The following is a 23,952-nucleotide window of genomic DNA, read 5'->3' as shown; positions in this document are numbered from 1 at the left end:
TCTTTTTTTCCGCCTTCACTTATACTGTATGATCAGCACTGTGTGTGTGTGTATGTGTGCGTGCTGCACAAACGCAAACATGCAGCGTATATACACACACACACGTCGCTTGGTGAGATAAGGCCGTGTTGGCTGCATGATAACAATCTTCCAGTTACCGCTAAAGACGCTTTATCTGCCAACCCCACCACCTCATGCGCACACACGCATACACAAAAAGACACACACATTTAGCATGCTATGTGAGAGAATGATAGCGGTGTCAGGAGGGCAAAGCAGAGAAGCAAAAGAGGAACAGCACAAGCAGCAATAGCTCTTATTGTAGTGCGTATAATGTACTTAACATACTGTAATGGGGACATTAATAAGCTTTTTAAGCTTCATTGAAATGTAGAAAAAAATGACATTATCTTGTATCAAATGTGAACCGTGCACTAAAGTCATCGAATTTTGCCGACATGCTCAAAAGACCCTCAAATGGCCTGAGATGTGATTGTCGTGGCCACTGGGAACATGATGTAAAACGGCCATTTGAGATTTGTGCCATCAAACTTTGTCCCGCCCACATGCGGTGAGCAAAATGCCAATGTTTCACAATTTGCCGTCATATATCTGTGTAGCAAATCGCTGCAGTTGGGTGGAATTGCATCACCAAAAAGCATCACTTTTCAGGAAATCAAAAGAAATATCATGTTTGATGATCCTTTAACATTGCATCGTCAAAGAGAATAAGTCATTTGACTTTAGATTGCAAAGTGTGTTTGTAGTGTGCTGGCGCCAACCTTTCTGAATATGCAGGAGTGTCAAACTCATTTGAATTCAGGGGCCACTTTCACCTGAATTTGATCTTAAAGTGGGCTGGACCAGTTTGCCCTTGGCTTAATAAGCTATAGATAACGGCAGGTCAAAAATAACTAATTTTTTCAGTGCGAATAATTACACACATACATTCTGAAAATATTTAAAGTAACACACACATTTCAGAATGTCATTTAACTCATTTGCTCCCCAAAATGTATAAAAAGTTATATTTTAAGCATTGCAGTGGTCCCAAAAACGTATTTATATGTTTATTTATTATTATTTTTTAAAAAATGCTAGAGCATAGAGAAGAAGTTGATGCAGCCTCTTAAAGCAATGGTAGTTATTAAAAAAAACAGCCATCAGGGGCAGAAGAGTATAAAAGATCCACCAGGGCCATGTTGCAAAAAGCTCTTTCTCCCACTGTTTTAAACAGATTTGTGAATAGTGATGAAACTTAGCTATATTCTTATGCTAATTGCTGCAAAACGGAAACAGATACAAATGTACTTTTTTTTCCTGATGAAAGAAGAAACTCAAATTTTTCTTTTGGTAGGTTCCATGTTTTCATAGAAATCGAACACAATTTTCTGTGGGCCAGTAAAACAGCTGGGAGCGAAGGGGGTTGCTTCAGTGAAAATGGCCGGGTTGATGTTAAGTGGTTGTCAGTGCACCCTCAAATGGACAAAATTAGCAACAACAGTTCATTTGAGGGAAAAACTGCAGTTTGTGTTCTATCTTGATGGGCCAGATTGAACCCCCTTACGGGCCACATGCCATATGTTTGACACCCCTGATGTATACAGTGTTGCCATGCTGGGGTGCATCATGAAATGAATAAAGTAAAAAAAAAAAAAAAACTTTTTAACTTCCAAAACTAATGGATTTAAAATGATTTAGACTACAATGGTGGCATTAATAATAATAACACAAGCAACTTTGTGTATAAAAATCTTTTTATGTGCTAAAAAATGGTGCAGAATCATCCAAACTCCTTATGGGTCATTTTTATTTTCTGGATGTGGAAACATAATTACATCCTTTCACTGCATAGTAACCGTGAACCAGTGTAATTAAAACTGCCCCAAATAACGCAAAGGATGTCTTCATAATCATTCCCTATTCTCTAATATCTATAGAGGGATTTTGAAATAGTGGACTATATAAGTTGGTGTGGGCAGAGGTGCTAAAATGGCGCAGGCAATTAACTAGACCCCGAACATAAGGGGTCCCCAAAAGAGATGGCTGACATTTGTGTGACCCATTTTTTTTTTTACATATGTCCACTAGGTCCCCATCACCTGTCCTCCCACAGCTTCAAAACTTTTAAAACAATTACATTTCTTTATCACATGCCCATTGCACGCTGTTCTGAGATGGTCTTGAACGCATCATGAATTCGTCCCGCACACGTGTATTCACAGCAGATGAGAGACGTAACAGCTGGACGTGACGGAAGCACTTATCCAATAGTCAACCAAAGGCAAACAACCTTGCATTTTCCCAAACAATCCTTGTAAGTACAGGTACACATTGATAATGTAGCCAAATTATTCACCTGTACTCCAGAGAGAAGCGGGTCAGCTCGGTGCTGTTGTGGATCCACTTGAACTCCAGAGGCCAGCTGCCCTCGGCCATGCAGGTCAGCACCAGCCGGTTGCGCTCCAAATGCAGCTGACTGCGCACCGGCTCCGTTTTGAAGTACGGAGGCACGTCGTCTGCGATGGAGAGGAAAGACACGAAATCCAGCATGACTGCTCATTTTTAAAAGGATGGGCAAAAATGAATTCAGAACACGGGCTCTTCAGATGAAGTCAGAGCATTCGGAAGCGTGTTTTTTGTGGCAGAACTATTGGTACTGCACTTCCTTAAAATAGTTCAAAGCAAACATGGTGAAGCAGCATTTAGCTGTTATGCTGCAATTCTTTAAAATCCAAAATACCCCAAAAAAATTTAATCAATTTTACTCTACGTTATTTTAGAAATTTTAGAGAGCTACTTTTTATTTAATTATTTAATTTTCTTTTTTTCAAACTGTTTAATTATGTGAAATATTGAGTTACTTTGTGCCTTCAAAATAATATATTTAAGGTATTTACATAAATATTAGAAATGTAACGATATCCAAACATCACGATTAGACAATTATCACAATATTGTGGAGAGGTTGGAGATATATAAAAAAAAAAAGAGTTCATACAAAAAAAAACACAATATTGTGCTTTTCTAAATAACAGCAATGCATATCAACTGCATGAAAAAACTAGCCACCAGTGGGTGCTAGAACTGTACGAATGCAAATCAAAACCAGACTCTTTTTTTTTTTAAACAGATATGCTGCTTTTAATATCTCGATATCACAATATTACAATTATAAGCTCCACAAAGCTCCCCGGAGATGCTCATATCTCAGCACTGATGAACGACGGCAACGCCGCAGAGAGCTCACTTGATGATCATTGTAAATATAGAAGCCATTAATTGGATGGCTGCATGATATAATTATCAAATTGACTGATAATCAAGCGCGCGAAATTAAACTGTCAGGATGATCTATTGTGCTTATATTTTGCTCCGGCACTTTGGTGTGACAAGCTCGGAGTGGGTGGAGGAGGACGAGGAGGAGGGGGGGGGGGGTAGGGGGCGATAGAAGCCGAGATGGCGCGCCGTGAGCGAGTTGGGAAAAATGAAATAACAGTAAAGAGAATGTAAGCGAGGGAGAGCAATCACTTACATATTTTTTACTCCAATTTAAAATCAATGTGTCAAAGTGAGAAGTCTATTTATTACTGTCGCAGTGTGCCGAGGCACGGCTGTGCATTATGGCTTATTATTGTGATGATATACAGTCAGCAGCATCAAAAAGCTCACATAATAGATCTTATAGATTATAAACACCTTTTTTTTCGCACTGAATAATTCATCATAAAGTGAATGCTTGTTTTCGTCTACACATGGTTTTCTTTACTTTACTTTTTTATTTTTTTTTAATAAATAAATTAAATATCCAAAATCATCATTTTAATTTTTTGCATGTATTTCTGTTAAAAAAAAATATATATATATATATATATAGATATTCAAAGAAATATATATATTTTTTTTTTATATATTTTTTAAAGAAAATATTCATCACCATTAATGATCAAGTTACCACCACGTTATTTATTATCCCAAAAGATTTAATAAATACAAATATTTATATTAAAATGATGGGGAGGGTCCACTATGCAAAGATTTCTTTCGGACTAACACTAAACATGAGCCACTATAAGATCACAAACATACAATTATTTACTGTTCACAACGTTGGCATGAGGAATGAGCCCCATACTTCTTCACCAGGAAATATAAATCTAAATGCAGCTTGTTCTGGTCCATTCCCTTTACATATTTACACTCGTTGAATTCGTGACCATGAAACCCTTAAGTTGGAAACAGGTTTATAATATATGCAATTTTGAAGGAAAAAAAAAACTGTCTAAGATAAACACCGAGGCACAGAGGAAGTGAAGGCATATGTTGCCCTTCAAGAGTCCATGACACATCTCAATAAGTCAACAATAAATATTCATAACTGTCATGCATATTCACCAGCTGACACTTCACTTCAGGTCTGACTTGTGGCAAGTGGATACATATTTATAACGATACGGGAAAAAGGAGGGGAAAAAATGCAAGAGAGCAAGTGCAGGGACACGAGGGAAGGCGTCCACCACCAGGCCAACGACATCATTGATCACTGATGAGTATCTGCACTGGTTGCGCTGATTAGGAAGTCCATTACAAGTTATAGACTGTAAGGAATACTACTTAAGAGCTGAGTGTAGTGTCGTGTAATGGGTGCCTAGAGTACTGTACACTAGAGGGGAGGCGTTTACCCTGTATTGTGACCACCGGTATTTTTTTGGGATGCAGCGAACTACCGCTATATTGGGGATCATTTTTCGTCTCCCTGCTATATTTCAGACTTTTATGAGTCTTTACAAACAGACAAGTACTAGAAAATTCCTGTGGAAATCTTGAATGGGACTGCTGACTCTTGCGAGTTGGAAAGCCACATGGGATGCCTACAGAAAGGAATCTGGGTGTACCTATTATTTTGGCTAATATGGTCGCCCCATTGAAGAAGCCTCCAGACAACAATCCGGGTTGTACCTAATGTTTTGTCCAATATTGCCGCCCAATTGAAGAAGCCTACAGACAAGAATCGGGGGTCTAAAAAAACATTTTTTTTTAAAAAAAAAAGGAGAGCAATGATGATGTCAAATCGAATGAACAATACTGAGCTCTAAGAAAAAAAAAGAAAAAAAGAATCGGGGGTCTACCTAGTGTTTTGTCCAACATCGCCGTCCCAGTAGGGAGGCCTGCAGACAAGAATCTGGGGTCTTCCCTAATGTTTTGGCAAATATGGCCGCTCAATTGGGGAAACCTACAGACAACAATCCGGGGTGTGCCTAATGTTTTGTCCAATATGGCCGCCCAATTGAAGAAGCCTACAGACAAGAATCAGGGGTCTACCTAGTGTTTTGTCCAACATCGCCGTCCCAGTAGGGAGGCCTGCAGACAAGAATCTGGGGTCTTCCCTAATGTTTTGACAAATATGGCCGCTCAATTGGGGAAGACTACAGACAACAATCCATGGTGGGGTACCTAATGTTTTGTCCAATACGGTTGCCCCATTGAAGAAGCCTTGAGACAGAAATCCGGGGTGGACCTAATGTTTTGTCCAGTCAAGAATCTGGGGTGTACCTAATGGTTTGGCAAATATGGCCGCTCGATTGGGGAAGCGTACAGACAACAATCCGCGAGGTACGTAATGTTTTGTCCAACATGGTCATCCCATTGGGGGTGGGGGGGTATTAGTAGTAGGTTTCCTATTAAGCTGCCTTAGTAGTCCTGGTTGCTTGTCCCATTGGTGGATGAGATGGTGGCAGACGTGACGTGGGTGGATATGGCGGCAGATATCGTGGCAGAAGATGTGGCATTCGCGGATGTGCCGGCGGAAGTTGAGGCAGCAGATGTGTCACTGGCAGACAAGATGGCAGCAGACCCGACGCGGGTAGATTTGGCGTGTGATGTCGGAGCAGCAGATGAGGAACTAGTGGATGTTGTGGCCACAGAAGTAGCATTAGTGTCTGTCAGGCGGGCATTGTGGAAGCAGATGTGGCACCTGAGGACACGGCGGCAGCAGACGAGCATCAGGCGGACATGGCAGCGGACGTACCATATGTGGAGCTGTGGCAACTGACGTGACGATGGCCTCACATCTCATATCATTAACAGGTTTAGGCGGCTGAGTGTATAATTAATGCACATTAGGCTGTAGTCACAGTCACAATACTCCAAGGTTCCATCAGGACACCTGAGCTGCCAGTTGAGGCGACCGCCCCCAAAGAAAGACCCTCGACTTCACTGACGCGACTCAACACGCCTACGTCCAACGCCAGACCCCTTCGCCAGATTCCCGTGCAGTGGCAGCAAGCAATTAGTGTATAATGGGGCTGCTCATTTGCATATAGGGCGTCGCTCGAGCCAGAGGACACTCCCGGGGGCAACGGTGTGCGTGGAAGTGTGTGTACGTGTGCGGCCTCAGTCAATTAAAGCTCATTAACGAGAACAGCGGCAGGTACAAATGTTTGCCCTCTGGTGAGAATTCGTCAAGAATTAATTTAGGAAAATAATGAGTCTATTTGTATGACTTTTCTCCAAACTGGCTGTAAAAATGTGGCCTAACGTAAAAGAAGTTGATATGCTAACATAAAGAAAAAAAGCCACCTGTGTACAGAGGTTGCTAATCGACTGTTAAGATGCTAACGTTTTAAGGACGTGTGCGGTGGCCCCCCTAGGCTGCAGCTGAAAAATGAATGCTTTGTCCGGGAGCGACGGGCCCCGAGAGGACCATCGCTCCCATTTGGGGAAGTGCTGGAAAGCCGCCGCTTATGTGCGCATTGACGCGTTAAAAGCCAACACAGCCAAAAAAGGTACATTTTGATGTTTGAAAAGGCTGACACGTAAGACACGCTCCGCAAATACATGCTAAAAATGTTGTGATTAATTCAGTACAACTCACCCGGACTGCCTCGCCATCTGTTTAATGTTTGCTGTTCTTTAAGAAAAAAAGGGGAGAAAAAGAAAAAGAAAAAGAAAATACATCCCAAGGCCATCTTGAGTACAGGTGAGGGCAAAAATATATTTAAAAAAAAATCTGAAGTCATGCATAAATGATAAAGACAAACTGGCAGTAAGCTGCCATGTGAAATGATTGGCCTCCAGTCAGAACACATCAACAACAAAAGCTAACAAAGTGAAAGTTTTATGCTACAAAATGCGGACACAAACACGCACACTATGTTGGCAAAAAAGCACTCAGGCAGATTGATGAGCAATCTTACATCAGGCTCAGTAGTCACTTGTTCAAATAATAATTCAAGAAACATGCTAACACTTAGTATACGAATAGTAACATTCAAGCGGTAAGTATGCTAACAAATAGCAAGTTAGTAACCTGAGCACAGAAAGCGCTCAGGCAGAATGAGGAGGATTTTATATTACGCCCTGTAGTCGGGTACTATTTTTTTTTTTTATATATTCAGAATTGATGTTATGCTAACATACAGCAAGCAATCTAAGAACATAACTCCGCCATCATCACTGTTATTTTGCTATGTTGTGTGGTACAAAACAGCTGTTATCAGCAAGTAAAGGTTGCAAAGCATGTTGGGTAATGTTTTTTTGATGCCTGTCAGCATTAAAGTTTACATGCTTTCGCTGATGTTTGGCTCGACCCACAGAGACGCTCATAGTGAGGCCAGTTGATGATGTACATGCCAGCTCGCCACGCACACGCTTTGGGCTCTTCTCCAGCGAGGTTTTCTGACCTTCCCCGGAGGAGCGCAGCCTGGCAGCTAATCACTAACTTTGCTTGTCTCTTTTCACCTCACAAGTTACAAGTTCAGTAGTTGGAAGCCTTCATCTCTGCACACTGCAGGTGCAACAGACGTTAGCATGTTTTTCTTTCTCCACCAAAGAGCAAAATGTGCAATTTAGTTGAGTTAGTATATTAAATGTTAGCATGTTAGCATTTATTTGGCGTTGGTTTGTTGAAACAGTAGCCTACCTCAGAAGAGGACTGGATGTAAAATCTTTTTTTTTTCTCTGTACTCATGTTAGCATAAAATGTTAGCATTAAACAAGTGTCATTTGTTACATGTTAGCATATAAAATACTTGTTGTGTTATCATTTCAAACAATTCTCATTGGAAATGGAGTCTGATTAGACGGGCAATGCAAAGCGCTTATCACCTCTCATCTTACCGCTTTGTGAAGTGAGTTTCCTACATTTCTGTTTGTTAGCATACCAACTGCTAGCATGTTAGCATTTGATCAGTTCTTATTAGTTATAGTACCCAATTACAGAGCCCAAAATAATATGCTTCAGCGCTTTTTGGACATCTTGCTGCATGTTAGCATGTCAACGGTTTGCATGTTAGCATTTTTCAAGTCTTATTTTAAATATTGCCATACAAAAGCGAATGGCGTAAAATACTAACCAATCTACCTTAGAGCTTTCTGTACTCACACCCCATGCAAGACACAATGTAAAAAACAAAACAAAAAACAATCGGCCTCACCACTCAAAAAATGTTACCCAATTAAAAGGCATAATACAAAATTATTATCAATCTGCATTACTACTTTTGTACTCAGATTGCTACTTTGCTCTTTGCTAAGATGCCAACTGTTAATTTATTGGCACAAATTCTCGCAAAAAAAAAAAAAAAAGGAAGTACCTAATTACAAACCGAAATGTAAAATTTTTAATTGGCCTTGAGCATACCAACTGTTAGCATGTTAGCATTTCATTATTTCTAATTTAAAAAAAAACTGATAGGGGTTGTAGATGTGTATATAGAAACTGAATGTATAAAATAGGGTTGTTACAGGTTATATTTTGCTGCTGAGGTTGGTTGGGGACACTAAATGAAAATAAGTGAAAATCAATGTGAACCGTACGCAGCTGGCTTCAAAGCATTCAAGGGAAAAAAAATACTCGGGTTATATTTTAGGGCCGGCAGGGACATTCAATCGAAGTAGCTCAAATGTAAAAAATAAAAATAAAAAAAAGGCTGAAGGGTGATGCGTAAATCTGCGAGCTAACCTTTAGTAACGATATGCTACACTCTCACCTTTTTCCTGCACACACACACAGACACGTGCAAACATTAACACACTGAGCTCAACAGCCAATGCTATAAAAGAGACAGCGAGAAGTGAAAGAAAATAAAAGTGATTGTATAGCAAAGTAAACCAATCAATGCTCCATTCATTTCACCGTAATTGTCTTCTTTTTTTTTCTTCTTTCTCTTATATGATTCAGTGTTCAAGCTCATTTAATTTCCCAAACGACCCATAAAGGCGGGCAAAAAAAAATAGTACAGTGATGGAGTGCCGAGTGCAGCATATTGAGCATAATAAGCTGCCGCTTTTTCCCTCTGAATTCATGCATTGTGGGACACAATGACGCCCGTGAGCGCTGGATCAACAACAAATCTTTCAATAAAACCACCACAATGACAACTGCAGAATGCTACACAAACGCATGCACACATCCGCACGCAAGCTGTAAGACAATGAGGAAACCAAAACAATGAAGAATTTTTAAAAGTCCCAATTTCAAATTTGGTAGCAGTCAGACAACAACAGGGAAAAAATGTTGACCTTTAAAGGATTCCAGAAAATGGCTAATATGGCTTCTTCAAAGCACCATGACAAACTTTCTGTGTCTTTTCAGGCATGACTCCTTCTTGAGACTTTTTTTTTTGTGGGGCTCCTCATGATAGACATGCCTACCAAATATCACGTTGCTAAATGAAACCGAATTTCCAATTGTATATTCCTGATTTAGGCAGACAGGTCACGACTTCCTGTCCAAAAAGTCTTTTGTTCACATCGGCACAACTTCATCCAAAATCAATGGAGTCTTCTTCGAAAACTTCCTTACTTTTCAGCAGACAGGACACGATTTTCAGAAACTTTTTTTGTTGTCAGCATATCTTGGATCAAACATCATACAAAATCAATAGGGTCCTGCTCTGACTTTTGGAAACTAAAAGGAATACACAACGGTATTTTAAAGGATCTTTGTCCAATTTGACACTTTCTTTTTTTTTGTTTTTTTTTTTTACTCGTGACTGGCCCAAAGCGTAACTGCAGCATCTTTATCATGCTTGTTCGTGGTGCGCGTGTGAGTACGTGCACAATTTAAAGTGCACGGCACATGTCCGCTACTCCGCGGGGACACGCATGATGCCCCCCCCCCCCCCCCAAACAAAAAACTGTGGATTGTGCGGGGTCTGCACACTCTACTATAAAGGCTAGATAAAAGCATGAATGATGTAGAAAAAGCTTTAATATTACCTTTTTAAACGGCACAATGCACCTTTAAGCCCTATAAGGCATACAAGGATTACATCTTAAATTTGACACTATGGCAATGTCAATTTTTTTTATTAAATATGAGGTTTTTAGCTGGTTCTTTTACAAACGCAGAATTAAAACGCCGGGCTCTCCTCGTGTGCTTGCCATCAATTCCTCATCAAACATTTGAAACAAAACGGCTCCTTGCCGCAAGAAATCGTGGAGGAGAGGGAAGAAGAGAGAGGAAAAAAGGAGGAGGGGAAAAAAAACATTAGAAGCGTAAAGATTTTACTTGTAGTTTACACAAGTGTCAGCCAGAACCCTTTCTGGGATTTTACTTTGGCATTGCAAATGTGAAGGATGATTGGTTGCTTTATCGATAAAGGCTACTTTTGTCACACTCCCACGGAGGTCTCAGAGAAAGTGGGTCTACCTAATGACGTCATAAAGTGAGCACCCGCTCGTTTTCTCAGGTTGGGAGGGGCTGGTGCTTGGAGAGCAAAATGACCTAGAATTTCTCATCACTTAGAATTTGCATTTTAACATGGCTAAAAGCTCCCAAAACGTTTTTTCCATCGTTGTTCCTTTACACAATTGAAAGTAGGCAGAAATTGAGCAACTAACAAATCTTACCCTTAAGCCCGCATTCCACTGAGCAATGAACGTTTGCGACGCTAACAAATGTTGACTTCATGTCAGGGTCCGTTGGGGTTCTTTCGAAGACGCAATGATTCCTAAATGTTCTTAAAACAGTCTTAATGGTTCTCTAAACGGTCTTAATGGTCTTTTTTTGTCGCAAGGAAATTGTCCAAATGTTCACAATTTGTTGAGAGAATGATTAGGAAACGCCGCGACCTTGAAAAAACCTTGACGAGAAATCAAAAATTGTTAGCATGTTCGCCCTTCAGGGATACGGGTTTAAGTAGGATTCTTGTTCTGATAAGCGCGGCATCGTTTCAGTTGGGCAATCAACAGCCTAAGTAGTTGCAATCCTTACAAAAATCCCCACAACTAACGAGAGTTGATATGCAGCAGAGCAGCGGAGCGATGCCCTTGATTATTCTTCCCATCACAGCTCATTTTAATCCAAAAAACAAGCATTTAAGCCGCAATGAGTTGATAATTAGCAGCGGGGTTGTTTCGTCATCGTGCCCAGACGCAACACAAACAAACCGCAATCATTGGAATTCCATCATTGGGATTCCATTAAGACTGTCAGACATCACTTGTGCTGACTCACAGTCTTTGCGTGAATTTAGAAGAAGTAGAGAAAAGCAAAGATAGAGCGATTTCAAACTAAATAAACAGATTTTTTTTAAAACGCGAAAAACAAATGAGTAGGATAATGATTGGCTTGCCAAAGAGGAATTTGGAAAGTAATTGCGCAAATTAGCGGCGATGATTAGTTGCAGGTCAATAAGTGAAGCATACAACAGCGTGAGGTTAGCATCTGCTAACGTTTCACAGCAGCATACAAGCAACAACCCTTTATTATTTTATTTTATTTTTAAATAAAATTGTGCTAATATTAGCCATTATCATTATTGTTCTCCACTGGCTAAAGCTACAAAATTGAATGAAATGATCGGACCGACAGAGCAGACAAAGAAGCGGAACCCGATCGAAGCCCAGTCAAGTTGGACTCAACTTTAAACGGGAGGCTCAATAAAAACACTTTCCTTACCATTGATAAAGCGTTTTCACTTTCTCCGCGTTAAAATTGGACCACCGCGGGGAGTCTATTTTCATAAATGCGTAAATGTCTCATTTCATTCAGTTGTGTGTTCACTTGGTTCCTGGTGGTTTACGTTGTACACGCAGCATGCAATCATAGCACGGCAGCGTGAATCTCAAGGCTGTCTGCTGCAATCAGCAAGCCCCCCTCCCCTCCATTGTGGATGAATCTTGGTTGCGTCCCCACCCGTAGCCTGCCTAATGAAGGACACGTCTAAATAAAACCGATGGCGTTTGCTGCGCGGCAAGCTAATTAGTTGGCTTTTACCTTCTACCCCAAGCCCCCCCCCAAAAAAATCTGTACTAAAACCGGCAGTGAAACACACGTCGTCGGCCATTTTGGTCGGAAGGATTCTGGACATTTAACTTGTTTTTATCGATTCGTTAGAGTTCATAGAGTATTTTCTTTTCTTTTTTTTTACTTTATCAAGCACACCAATCAGTCAATTAAGCAATTGCATATTATTTTTATATTACAATGTTTTTTGAAAAACTGCTACCAGAACAGCTTTCTATAAGGCAAATAATTTTGGATTTTACAAGATGTTGGGGTGCTCAAGACCATTGAACCTTTTAACTCATTTGCTCCCCAAAACATGTAAACACATTCTATTTTAAATAATACCATGGTCCCAAAAACGTATTTATATGTTTTTTAATATGCTAGAGCATGCAGAAGGCTTTGATGCAGCTTCTGACTTTAAGAGGTCGCTTAAAGCAATGGTAGTTATTACAAAAAATGGCCAGCAGAGTATAAGAGATCAGCCAAGGCCACGTTTTCAACAGGTTTATGAATAATGATGAAACTTAGCTATATTCTAATGCTAATTGCTGAAAAACGGAAACAGATACAAATATATATATTTTTCCTGCTGAATCTTTCTTTTGGTAGGTTCCATGTTTTTATAGCATGAGAACACAATATTCTGTGGGCCTTGCAATCAGTCAAAATCCAGTAAAACAGCTGAGAGCGAAGGGGGTTGCTTCAGTGAAAATGGCTGGGAGTGAATGAGTTAAATCTTAGTTTTTTTGTTTTAAGGATAGTGTTTATCCTTTGGACAAAATGAATATTTTTCCAAGAGGATACATTGAATTTTCACACTATCAATAAAGAAAAAAATATTAAATTTCTATTATTATGGAAGTTAATGGTGGGAAGAAATATGAAAAGCCTGTTTTGGATAATATAATTTGCTTGCTGGCAAATTGCATGGAATTTGCCTGATCAACACCAAATTTTATGCAGACAATGGACAGAACTTGCGGTGGTTACTTTTCAATATAGGGTAGTCGAAGTTGCCCAAAGGCAAAGAAGTTTTGCTTTGAAAACTAATTTCTAGAGCTTTTTCAAACCTGCCTCTGCAAGCTCTGGTTTGTTTTTGCTTGTCTAACATTGGGATTGTAGAGTAATTCAAGATACAATATCACAGTACTTACATACACCACATCCATGTAAACAATCATACAAAACATTATTTATTGCCAGCGAGAGTCAATGCTTTCTAGCAGTAAGATGAAAAAAACAAAAAACTGGAAAAAAAAAACATTGGAAGCTCACAGACTGGCTGGAGTCTTTGGGTAAATAGCTGTATTATTTTCTGTTGATGCCTGACTGAGCACACTGGACACGCATTACAAGGACACACAAAATGGAATGAAGAGGAAGCGGAACAAAAAGAAGCATGTTTGACTGTAAATACCAAACAATGTTACAATAAGTAATTGGGGTCGGTTCGAAGGTCAGGGGAAAGAGGGGAAGGACAAGTACTCGTCTCATCGTGTGGCTGTTAAATGGACAAAAGACCAACACTTACGTAAACACTGCTATTGTAAGCATTGAATTGTGTTTGGATTTGTTTTAATTTCCGAAGTCCAATTGACATGGAGCTTTTCACATTTTTAGTTAAACTGTAAACATGACTCACTTAGCTAACAGTACCGTATGTTACATACAGCACTATAACTTTAAGCGTTTTAAGCTAAGTGACATAAATTAGGGAAATTTATGCACTCCCAAGTAATCATAAATAACTATAAAGAGTTGTATGTTTGTGATGAAACTTGACTTTGTTTTGAACAAAATGGCTTCAACGCGGATTATTTTGTACTCCTTCGTCAAAGTCAATAATTGTCATCGCGACGCTGGGTGTTTGCCATCACAAAACAGCTCAATGTTTAGCAGTAGTTTGTTTGTTGACTTTGTGCGCGCAACGCACATCTTGCCTTTGAGCTTTTGAGCTAAGCTAAGCGGCTAAAACAAAGGTTGTTTTTTGTAAACAATTGTACGTTTGTCATCACGAGGCTCAGTCTTTAGCGCATCTGCTGTGTACAACCTTGCCTCCACAAAAGGACGATTCTTTTCTTCTTCTTTTTTTTTTAGGAGAACTTTTTCAACACATGGCGCAGGTGTTCCTAATGAAGTGTCCTGCGAGCCTACGTGGCAGCCGTCAAGACGGGTATCGGCTCATTTTCCCCCTGGCTCAGAATCTCCTGTCCATTGTTCGCTTGCCGCCTTGACTGACAGCCGCATCGGGAATGACAGCCCCGCTGCAAGCCGACACCTGTGAGGCGGCCGCCGTACCCCCCCCCCCCACCAGCTCGACTAAAAGTGGACACTCCTGACACCATCTCAGACACGACGACGGATTTTTTTTTCTCCTTTTGATTTGATTTATATAAGGCACTATGTATTCCATCACGCTGCATATATTGTCACAATTGCCCTGAAGGAGGCCTGCCAATCTGCCGCCACAACTTGATTGAAATTGCTGCGTGGCTGTCATATAGGTGGCTTATTTAATGAGCCCGCTGGGAGGAAGTAGTAGAAGAAGAAAAACAACTGTTCTCGAATCATTTCGCATCGAAAATCGTATCAAATCGTCTTTTTTGGAGAGATGAACACCCCTAATATATATGTATATATGTTGGTGTTTTAATTTTTTATATCATTTTTTTTCTCAATTGTTGGTTTTGCTTTTTGCTTTGTTTATTGAGCTCGCATTTTATTTGTAATTATTAGTTTACTTTTTGTATTTTGTTATTTGTTTATCTACTACTGCTTTTGTATTTTATCGAAAACCGTATCGAATTGTCTTGTGGAGAGAAGCACACTCCTACATTTCATTATTACATACAATGTTAATATCTCAAAACATTAGCTGTAATAACGTTAAATATGATGTAAAAAATGATACATTAGAGGTGTATAAACATTAAAAATGACACTATGTCCGGAATTTGTTCGTCAGACCTGCGGTGTAAATCCAGCGGCGCCTGAGGTTGAGCGTCTTTATTGTCGTCGCTGAAGGTCAGCGCTGTCCGTCGCTGAGTCACTGGTTCCGACAGGTGAGCCGCGGGTGATTGACAGGCCAATCGGACCGCTTTGTGTGCGACACGCGTGCTCTGAATGGTCTTGCTGTTTACAAGGCGGCCTGTCCATTCCCACAACGGATTTGACAGTGACACATAGTCAGTTTTTTTTTGTTGTTGTTTTATGCGAGGACTACTCATTCATAATGTCGCCAAAGCTTGTTTCTGAATGCTAATAGTTCCTTTGACTTGAGCGGGGACTATTGCAACATTATCACATGGTTGTTCTTTTGTGACATGTTTAAAACCAGTTTGTCATCCACAGCGTATCTTCCGCCATATTGGACGAGCTGTTTAGATCCAGCTAGTGACCTAAAAGTACCCGACCAAGTGTTTACATCACAAGCACAGTCCGCTAAAATATTCAGCAACTGACTGACTGCTTGTTGACTATTCATGAACCTTCGCCTGGTGGACTTTTCAGATCGAGGGCCAAAGGCATACCAATTTTTTTTTTTTGTGGTTAAGAATGATTGTGAATTTCCTGTCTTCTTTGTGTAATGAGGGGAAAAATGTTAAACAAGACAAAAGGCAAAGGCAATAAACTTTAGCAAATGCAAGTTTTTTTCTGTACAAAACATGCTCTTGCATCAACAATGCCAAGTGCTCAAGTGGGTTTTCTTGCCAGGTTTCTGAGAAGAAAAGAATATTTTTGCTTTTCCTGATATCTTAGTGAGGGATCATTTATTGTAAGATAGATTGTTTTGCCATGCGCTGGAATAATCTTCCTATTTCTCTAATAGGACGAATAGCCACCATTAAAATGAAAGTTTTACCCAAAATAAACTATTTTTTCTCAATGATTCCATTTAAACCTACGGCTACATGGTTCCAGTTGTTGGACTCAGCCGTAACAAAATTTTACTGGAATAAAAAAAAAGCAAAGATTAGTCTATCTACTCTTCAGAAAAATAAATCCAAAGGTGGTCTAGAGGCACCAAATTTTATGTACTACTATATAGCTAACCAGCTACAATATATCGTTCTATGGGCACAACCCAACAGAGACACTAACTGTTGGTTGGAACTAGAACAGAAGGATTGTAATAACCTCAGACTTCGAGATTTACTCTTTATTACAACATTGATTAAGCGTCATAATTGTTTTAAAAACCCAATGATTTCCGCCACCGTGACTGCCTGGTGGAAGGCACTAGAATTGACAAAAGCCCAAGTGGAGCCCTGTGGACTTTCTCCCCTATGGCATAACCCCGACTTTCAACTTAACAACCAACCGTTTCATTTAGCTGTGTGGGAGCAGAAAGGAATTACACATCTCCACCATCTCTTCTCAGATAATATGTTTATATCATATACATCCTTGCTCCAAAAATACAATATAAAAAACGGAAACTTTTTACATTATCGACAAGTTAAAAATATGATAAAGAAAAAAATTCCAACACTTCGGGGTACGCTCCAACCGCCTGTTTTAGCTAAAGATATTAACAAGCTTTCTCCGACAACAACAAAAAAACTTTCAAAAATATATAAGTTACTTTCATATACTGATAAAATGTCTTTACCCATCTCGAAATGGGAGGCAGACTTGTCTATAGCACCGGAACCTGACTTTTGGATTCAAGTTTGTGAAAACGCATTTAAAATGACAAAACACACAAATTTACAACTTATCCAATATAAAATTATTCACAGAACATACATTACTCAATATATGATGAAGAAAATGGGACTCTCAGACTCCGACATTTGTCTCCAATGCTTACAAAACACTACAGACACTTATGTTCATGCTTTATGGTTATGTACTCCGGTTATGTATTTCTGGACTAAAGTCTTAGAAAAACTTTCCGCTATTTTGGACTGTAGGATACCTTTATCTCCAAACTTGTGTTTGCTAGGTGACCTAACAACAACTGACTTACCACATAAACAATTTCAATCTACACTTGTAACCCTTACTATCGCTAAAAAAACAATTCTTGTTAATTGGAAAAATAAACAAACTCTGAATATCGACCAATGGTCTAACCTCCTCATAAATCACATTTTAATGGAAAAAATATCTGCCTCAAATAAAAACCAAATATCAAAATTTATAGAAACATGGTCTACGTATATAGAATTTTTTAACCTAATTCTGGTTACTTAATTATGTCTGTTAACGAGAGCCACTACATCGTGATAACTTACATTGATGTTTCTGCATTTGGCAATTTATTATTATATTATATTATTAGTATGGGATTTTTTTTTAATGGGCTTTAGGTGAACTGATGAATACACACACGCTCGCACGCACGCACGCACACACACACGCACATACACATACTCACCCACATACTAAAAAAAAAAAATATATATATATATATATATATATATGTGTATATGTATATATATGTATATATATTTAAAAAAAAAACATTTATTAATTTTTTTAAATTTATTTGTTTTTTTTTAAAAAAAGGAGAGCAATGATGATGTCAAATCGAATGAACAATACTGAGCTCTCCTGAAGAAAAAAAAAAAGATAGATTGTTTTGTGATGTAAGACAGACGAGGGAGAGTTCTGCTTTGTTCAATACACGACTAATTGGTTTCTTTTTCAGTACTTCGATAAACATTATTACATACACATATCAAATTTCCTAGACACGTACCAATCAAGAAAGGACTATCGTGGTCTCTCCTTATCTGATTTAAAGTTAAAGACAAACCAAGTCATCTTTAAAAACTAAACACTTTTTCCAGTGAGAACTCCACTCCAAATACGAGGCAATTTAAATCCCCTCCAGACCAGGACCAAAGAGGAACTTCACCTGTTGTGTGGAGCGTCTCCAATCTAAGGTCAAAGACAAACAAGTCTTCAATACTAAAAACCCTTTCTTGCAAGAATTAGGACTGCTCAAAAGACAAGGCAGTCTCGATTAATCTAGACCAGAACCAATTAAGCGCATACTATCTTGGTCTTACTCCAGATCTAAATTTGTTGAAACCCTACTTTAAAACCCAAACATTTGTTTGAAACCCTAAAACAGGCTTGAAACCTTAACAAGGAACTTTAAACCTATTTTGAAACTGTAACCCTGGGTTGTCGAAAAAAAAATGCTTAAAAAATTGAAAAATGAAATTCTAACCATTGTTTGAAAGCTCATTTTGAAATGCTAAGTCTGGCTTGAAACGCAAATTTCAACCTAACACTAGTTTGAATCTTTAACCCTGTTTAGAAACCTTCATTTGAAGTCCTAACCCTAGTTTGAAAACCTGCCCCTGTTTGAAAACCCCTTGTATGAAACGCTAACCAGGGATCAATCTAGACCAGGACTTGTTAAGTAAATGCTATCCTAATCTACAGGACCAATAACTGTTCCCAGCAAGAATTCTGATTCTGATTCTGACACGGCTCAAACCAGACCAGCAACAATCCACTTTCACAATGTAGTTACGAGTCCCCGGATGCAACCTCTCGGGAAAAAAAACGGTGGGAGGGGGGGGGGCATTGTGCGAGAAAGGGCACAATGGCCTTTACCAAGCAGGGTGTGTGTGTGAGATGAAGGGCTAAGTTCCTTCGAAAGAAAAGAACCCATGAGCTACTTGGCCTTTGCCATTTAAGTCTCACATGTGAGCTCCAACAAAGCGCTTCCGTTTCTTTATGCACTCACCGCACTCGCTTTGAAGGTTTTTTGTTCAGGTGTGTCTTGACTTAAAGACGTCATGTATACTGGTATATGTATGAATATATAGATGTATATTCTTTGTCGTCTCGTTGAATGAATTCCTGAGTGGACAGAGCGTAGCGGCAATGAGTTGCCACACTCAACATACTTTCCTCTGATACACCGAAGAGGAGAAGCACTTGTGGAGGTAATTCGGAGTGTGCTCATCGGTCACCGGGGACCCTCGGAGGAAAAAAAAACAACAAAAAAACAGACCCAATTACTGCGCACCAGCGTTTCCATTACGGCACATACAGCCGGCGAGAGGGAACTCGCTGTGCAGAGCGCTATTAGGAAAACATGCTAACGTTACGTTGTAATAAGTCCAATAAACTACTACTAATTAGGATGGAATGTGTAGCAATTAGCATTAGCAGAAGGGGACCAGGCAGCTGGAAGCTGAGAGAAAGCTAGTGTTGAACCAACAACTCAAATGCCACCCTCGTTTGAAACCCTAATAGAAACCTTGACTTTGATTTGAAATTCAAAGCTTTGTTTTGAAAACCAAATCCACGTTTAACACCTTAACCCTGGCTTGAAACCCTCATATTTGATTGAAATCCTGACTCAAATTTATAACCCTAGGCCTTCTTAGAAAACTTAACCCTAACTTGAAACCCTACGTTTTATTACGCGAGACCGCTGGACTTGGAATTTCACCTATGCCCATCAGAGGGCACCGTTTTGGAATGGGGCGCGAAGAACAGGACAAGTATATAAAGAACGAAGAAAAAGTCATAAGAGAAAAGGAATAGCTCGTAGCCTGAGCTCCGGGAGCAAAAAGGAAGGACGTTGAGTTTGTGCGTGGGTAAACGCAAGCCAGCGAGGTGAACAAGTGGTTGCCCGGGCGTGGGCGGCGTGTTGGTGCTACACTCCACAACCGCCCGGAGTCGAGCAGTGTCCGGAGAGTGGGCGGACTCCTTGACTCATTTCACCGACCAATTAGAACTCGTCTCCTCATCCACTTTGACCGTGTTTTAACCTCGCTCGATAAGGCGAGAACGTTGCCGTGGTGGAACATTCTAGAACATCAGGAGCACGACGGTAACTCCTCTTCATACATGTGCGTGCGACTTAACGCCATTGTGGCATAATTAGGGAGGCTCAGGCTGCTCAAGGTCATTAGCGCTAATGGGACGCTTTTTGCCATCTGCTGCCATTGTTTACACTTGCTAGAATAATTAGGAGCTAATTAGCAGCGAGTATATGTTATACATATTTGTGTGTGTCTAAAACAAGTTGTTGATAGTTGAGGCAAAGATGTTTTGGGTTTGGAGGTTTGAGGATGGGTGCAAGAGATAAAGGATAGTGGTGTTAAACTTTTTGGATGATTGTTGTCTAGTGTGACAATGGCTTCAACCATGAGAGCTGTCTGTGCCTTTTTTTTTAACCAGCTATGAGTTGATAGAAGCAAAACAACAAAATGGTGCTTCGACTTTCCCCGCTGTTCGGGAACTACAGAGCACTAAGCTAAGTTGCACCGCACAAGCTACGGCTGGCTATTGTTAGGAGGCCGATCTTTTCCTCCACGTGTTTGTTTTCTTTCGAGTAGTAAGAATGTTGGTTATCCGAAGGCAAGCTGGCGATCGATGAACAGTTACTTCGAAGCTTTTATTTCTACAGAATATTCCGGGCACAAGTGAGTTCCAGACAGTGGCTGCAGCCTCTCACAAGTGCGAAGATTATAGAGGATTTACAACATTATTATACTATCTTGAAGGGCGGTACCACAAAGCCCCCAGCAAACAGCCCACCCGGAGTTCACCGGACATGAGATTAAGACTTCAAAGACATCATACTGACACATTGACTTCAACCACAGACAATGGCCCATTGTTGTGGAATTAGAGGAGGCCCCCCTCAGCCACGACGGCACCTGGCAGAAATCGCGACAACACTCACAAAGACACATCCACAGAAAAAAAGATCTACTGAGGAAATAAGGAGATTAAAACAGTTATGACTAAATCTGGGCAGAAGACCCTCTTCAATAGCTACCGCGGCTAAACATTGTCCTACCACGACTCCTATGAGTCACTAATCCTTGACTCCATGGCAGTAAATAAGACAAGTACTGTTCCCACTAAAGTCAGGCGATGAGTAACTGCATGCGATACACCAAGCAAGAGGAGATAACAGAAGATGGAGAACTTGAAGACATGCTAACAGCTAAGCTAAAAGCAGCAAAACACCCAAATAAGTTTTGAGGCTGTCCAGTACAGTTTTAACATCCGGCTGGAACTGTATTATAGAGGAGAAGACTATAAAATAATAAATGTAGTCATGCATGACATGAAGAGGCACAGGGGTGCTCAAGTTCGGTCCTCGAAGGTCCCTATCCAGCCTGTTTTCCATGTTTCTCTCCACTAACACACCTGATTCATGATCAGGATCGTTATCAGGCTTCTGCAAAGCTTCCTGATGAGCTGATCATTATATTCAGCTGTGCTGCAGGAGGGAATCATGGAAAACAGGGCTGGGCACCCTTCCGTCATCATCGGTCTGCCATTTTATTTCCATCATCACTCCATCACCATTGTTTAAGGACCAACAGACAAAGGTGGGCATTCCATCAGTACTGTCCGTCAGTCCAGCAGTTCTAGTCATTCTTTGGCAAAACGGGAATCCGTCAGTGACGGACTGATGATTACAGTGATGGCCGGAAAACAACTTCCATCAGTGCTTAGTCTGTCTTTTTTTTTCCAAGGTTCTTACCATTCGTCATTCCTCAGAAAAACACACAGTCTGTCAGTAATGACGAACGCGCACCACCGGGGTATGGATAGGTTTGGCGTAAGGGTTAGGAAAATGGTTAGAGGGTTGTTTTTTAATCAACCATCTGGTTTGTTCTGTTTTTTTAATTTTTTTTTTTTTACTATAATTGGAGTATTTTTCATGAATTGATTTAGCACATTTTTCAAGACTTCAGCTGACATGTACTGCTCTCGTTTTTATTGGAAGACAGCCTGATTCTCAGATTTTTTTCCCTGCTAGCATCTGAGTTCACTCTCTGCTTTGTTCTTTGTTCTTGTCAGTTAATTGGTGTTTCAACTCTTGGCCTCCACGTTGTTGTAATTTAAAAATTCAACAAGCTGCCTTTTAAAAGGTTGACAGTGTCAGAAATGGTGGCCTGATGGATTTAAACTGCTCTCAGAACAAGAGTTAGTTTTTTCTCTTTCTTCATCAATCGACTGGAATTCCCTTCCCACAACCATGCCCCTTGTGGAAGAATGGATTACGACCACAAGCAAACTTCCAACAGTAACGTCTGTTCCTCAAATCCAAAGGAAAAATAATCCCACAATTATTCTATCTCCTCAACCGTTTTCCCTTTTTTTCCTCCCCAGCCTTTCACAATATTTGTGTTACCCGGATCATAATCGCTTGATGAGATTACATCTCGTGCCCATGTTTTTGTGACACTTCTTAATCCCTGCCAGACAGATGTTGCGTTAATCCACCGGGGTGCTGTGTTCGGTCCACGAGGACGCCGGACTAAGTGGTTGTTTTGTCTCAGAGGCTGTGGTTAGCGCCGTAAGACCGGATCACTTCGTCTCTTAAGAAAACAAGTTACAAAACAACTTCTAGAGCAGAAAACGGACCAGAATTTAGCAGCATGTTTCCACATTTTCCTTAATCTCTTTTTATATACAGTATTTGAACTAATTATAAAATACAGTTAGTCAATTATTATTTTAAAAACATTTTATTAACATAATATACCAATAATTCTAAATTTAGTTTGTGTGTGTGTTTTTTTTTTTAAATAAACATGTTTACAAACTGCATTTTATCAATATCTTAGAATTTAATAAAGGCATTGATGGGTTTCCAATTACTATTTAAATCAACCAGAATGCCCCTAAAAAGCTACTTAGCGGAAAACAATAACAATAACAAGCACAAGACAACATTCAACGTTTGTGAACAGTGCATGCAGGGACGAGCGTCATTGAGCGTAATGGACGTTAAAGTCAATGGTTGGCAGATGGCCACGAGTAATTCAGCTTCTTTCTGTCCTGATAAGAAGCTTTTACGGGAGACAATTGGATGGCAATTGTCCTGATTCCACATTGAGGGAAAAGTGGATTCAGAAGCTTATCATATTTTGTTTTTTTTTATTTGATTACAATGTGTTTTTCAATCGTATATATATATATATATATATGCCATAAAGTACCCCAGTGCATATATTTAAACACTTTTGTACAGCTGCTTAGCAACGCCACAACTTGTAAAATCGCAAGAAACATGAAAGCCATTTACCAGCTTATTCATATCATTCACTTTGGTTAGCTGGTCTTTAATGCGCTATTGGAAAAAAATGTGCTGATGATGTCTATCAAGATGAAGCAAAAAAAGAAAAGAAAAAAACATTCACTATTGATTAACGTAATGTTCAACAGGCAAACTTGCGGTAATGTGGCTTGGATTAGCCCTCACATGTGTCGCACGACGCATGGAGACGAACATGAATCACTTGTGAAGGTTGTATGACTTTGACACCAAACTCATGAACTTCTTGGTCACAATAGTGCTTTGTCTCCCCGAAAAGCCCCTAACCGCTCACTTTTCCTGGCTCTTATCTGCACGTCTCGCACTTCTATTTTAAGAGCAAAGTATAGCGCTCCTCCATCCAGCCATTGTCCATCTGCGCGTCATCCAAGTGACAAACTGTGTGTGTGCGTGGCTGGAGGAGATGGACGGCAGCGGTTTGAAAGCTGCCTCTCATCTGGAAACGCTCTGTTTGGGTTTTGACCAGGGGATGTGGAGGTTGTCTAAATATTACCAAAGTCACACAAAACACACACAAATGCGCACGCACACATTTTTGTCGTGTGGGCTGGCCCAAAAAGTAAAGGTTAAAAGTGATGCAAATTGGGTGAAATGGCTCAGCTAATTCTGGGTTACTGGATTTGACCCAGCACGTTAGGTCAAGATTTTGATCCAA

At 40.0% G+C, this 23,952-nt stretch overlaps 1 protein-coding gene across 4 annotated transcripts in view; it reads right to left on the bottom strand.

Annotated features, from left to right (window-relative positions):
• sdk2b (sidekick cell adhesion molecule 2b) overlaps window positions 1-23,952 on the bottom strand; it is a 223,279-nt gene that overhangs the window by 68,734 nt on the left and 130,593 nt on the right. For all 4 annotated transcript variants that reach the window (XM_077550843.1, XM_077550845.1, XM_077550846.1 and 1 more), the window contains exon 2: window positions 2,360-2,519. In XM_077550843.1, the coding sequence (XP_077406969.1) occupies window positions 2,360-2,519 (160 nt within the window). The remainder of the gene's footprint in view (window positions 1-2,359; window positions 2,520-23,952) is intronic.

This window comes from Vanacampus margaritifer, chromosome 18 (assembly GCF_051991255.1).
Source record: "Vanacampus margaritifer isolate UIUO_Vmar chromosome 18, RoL_Vmar_1.0, whole genome shotgun sequence".
In the NCBI taxonomy this organism is placed as follows: Eukaryota; Metazoa; Chordata; class Actinopteri; order Syngnathiformes; family Syngnathidae; genus Vanacampus; species Vanacampus margaritifer.
Note: the sequence above shows the minus strand (reverse complement) of the source record. Positions and strands in the feature narration are given on the sequence as shown.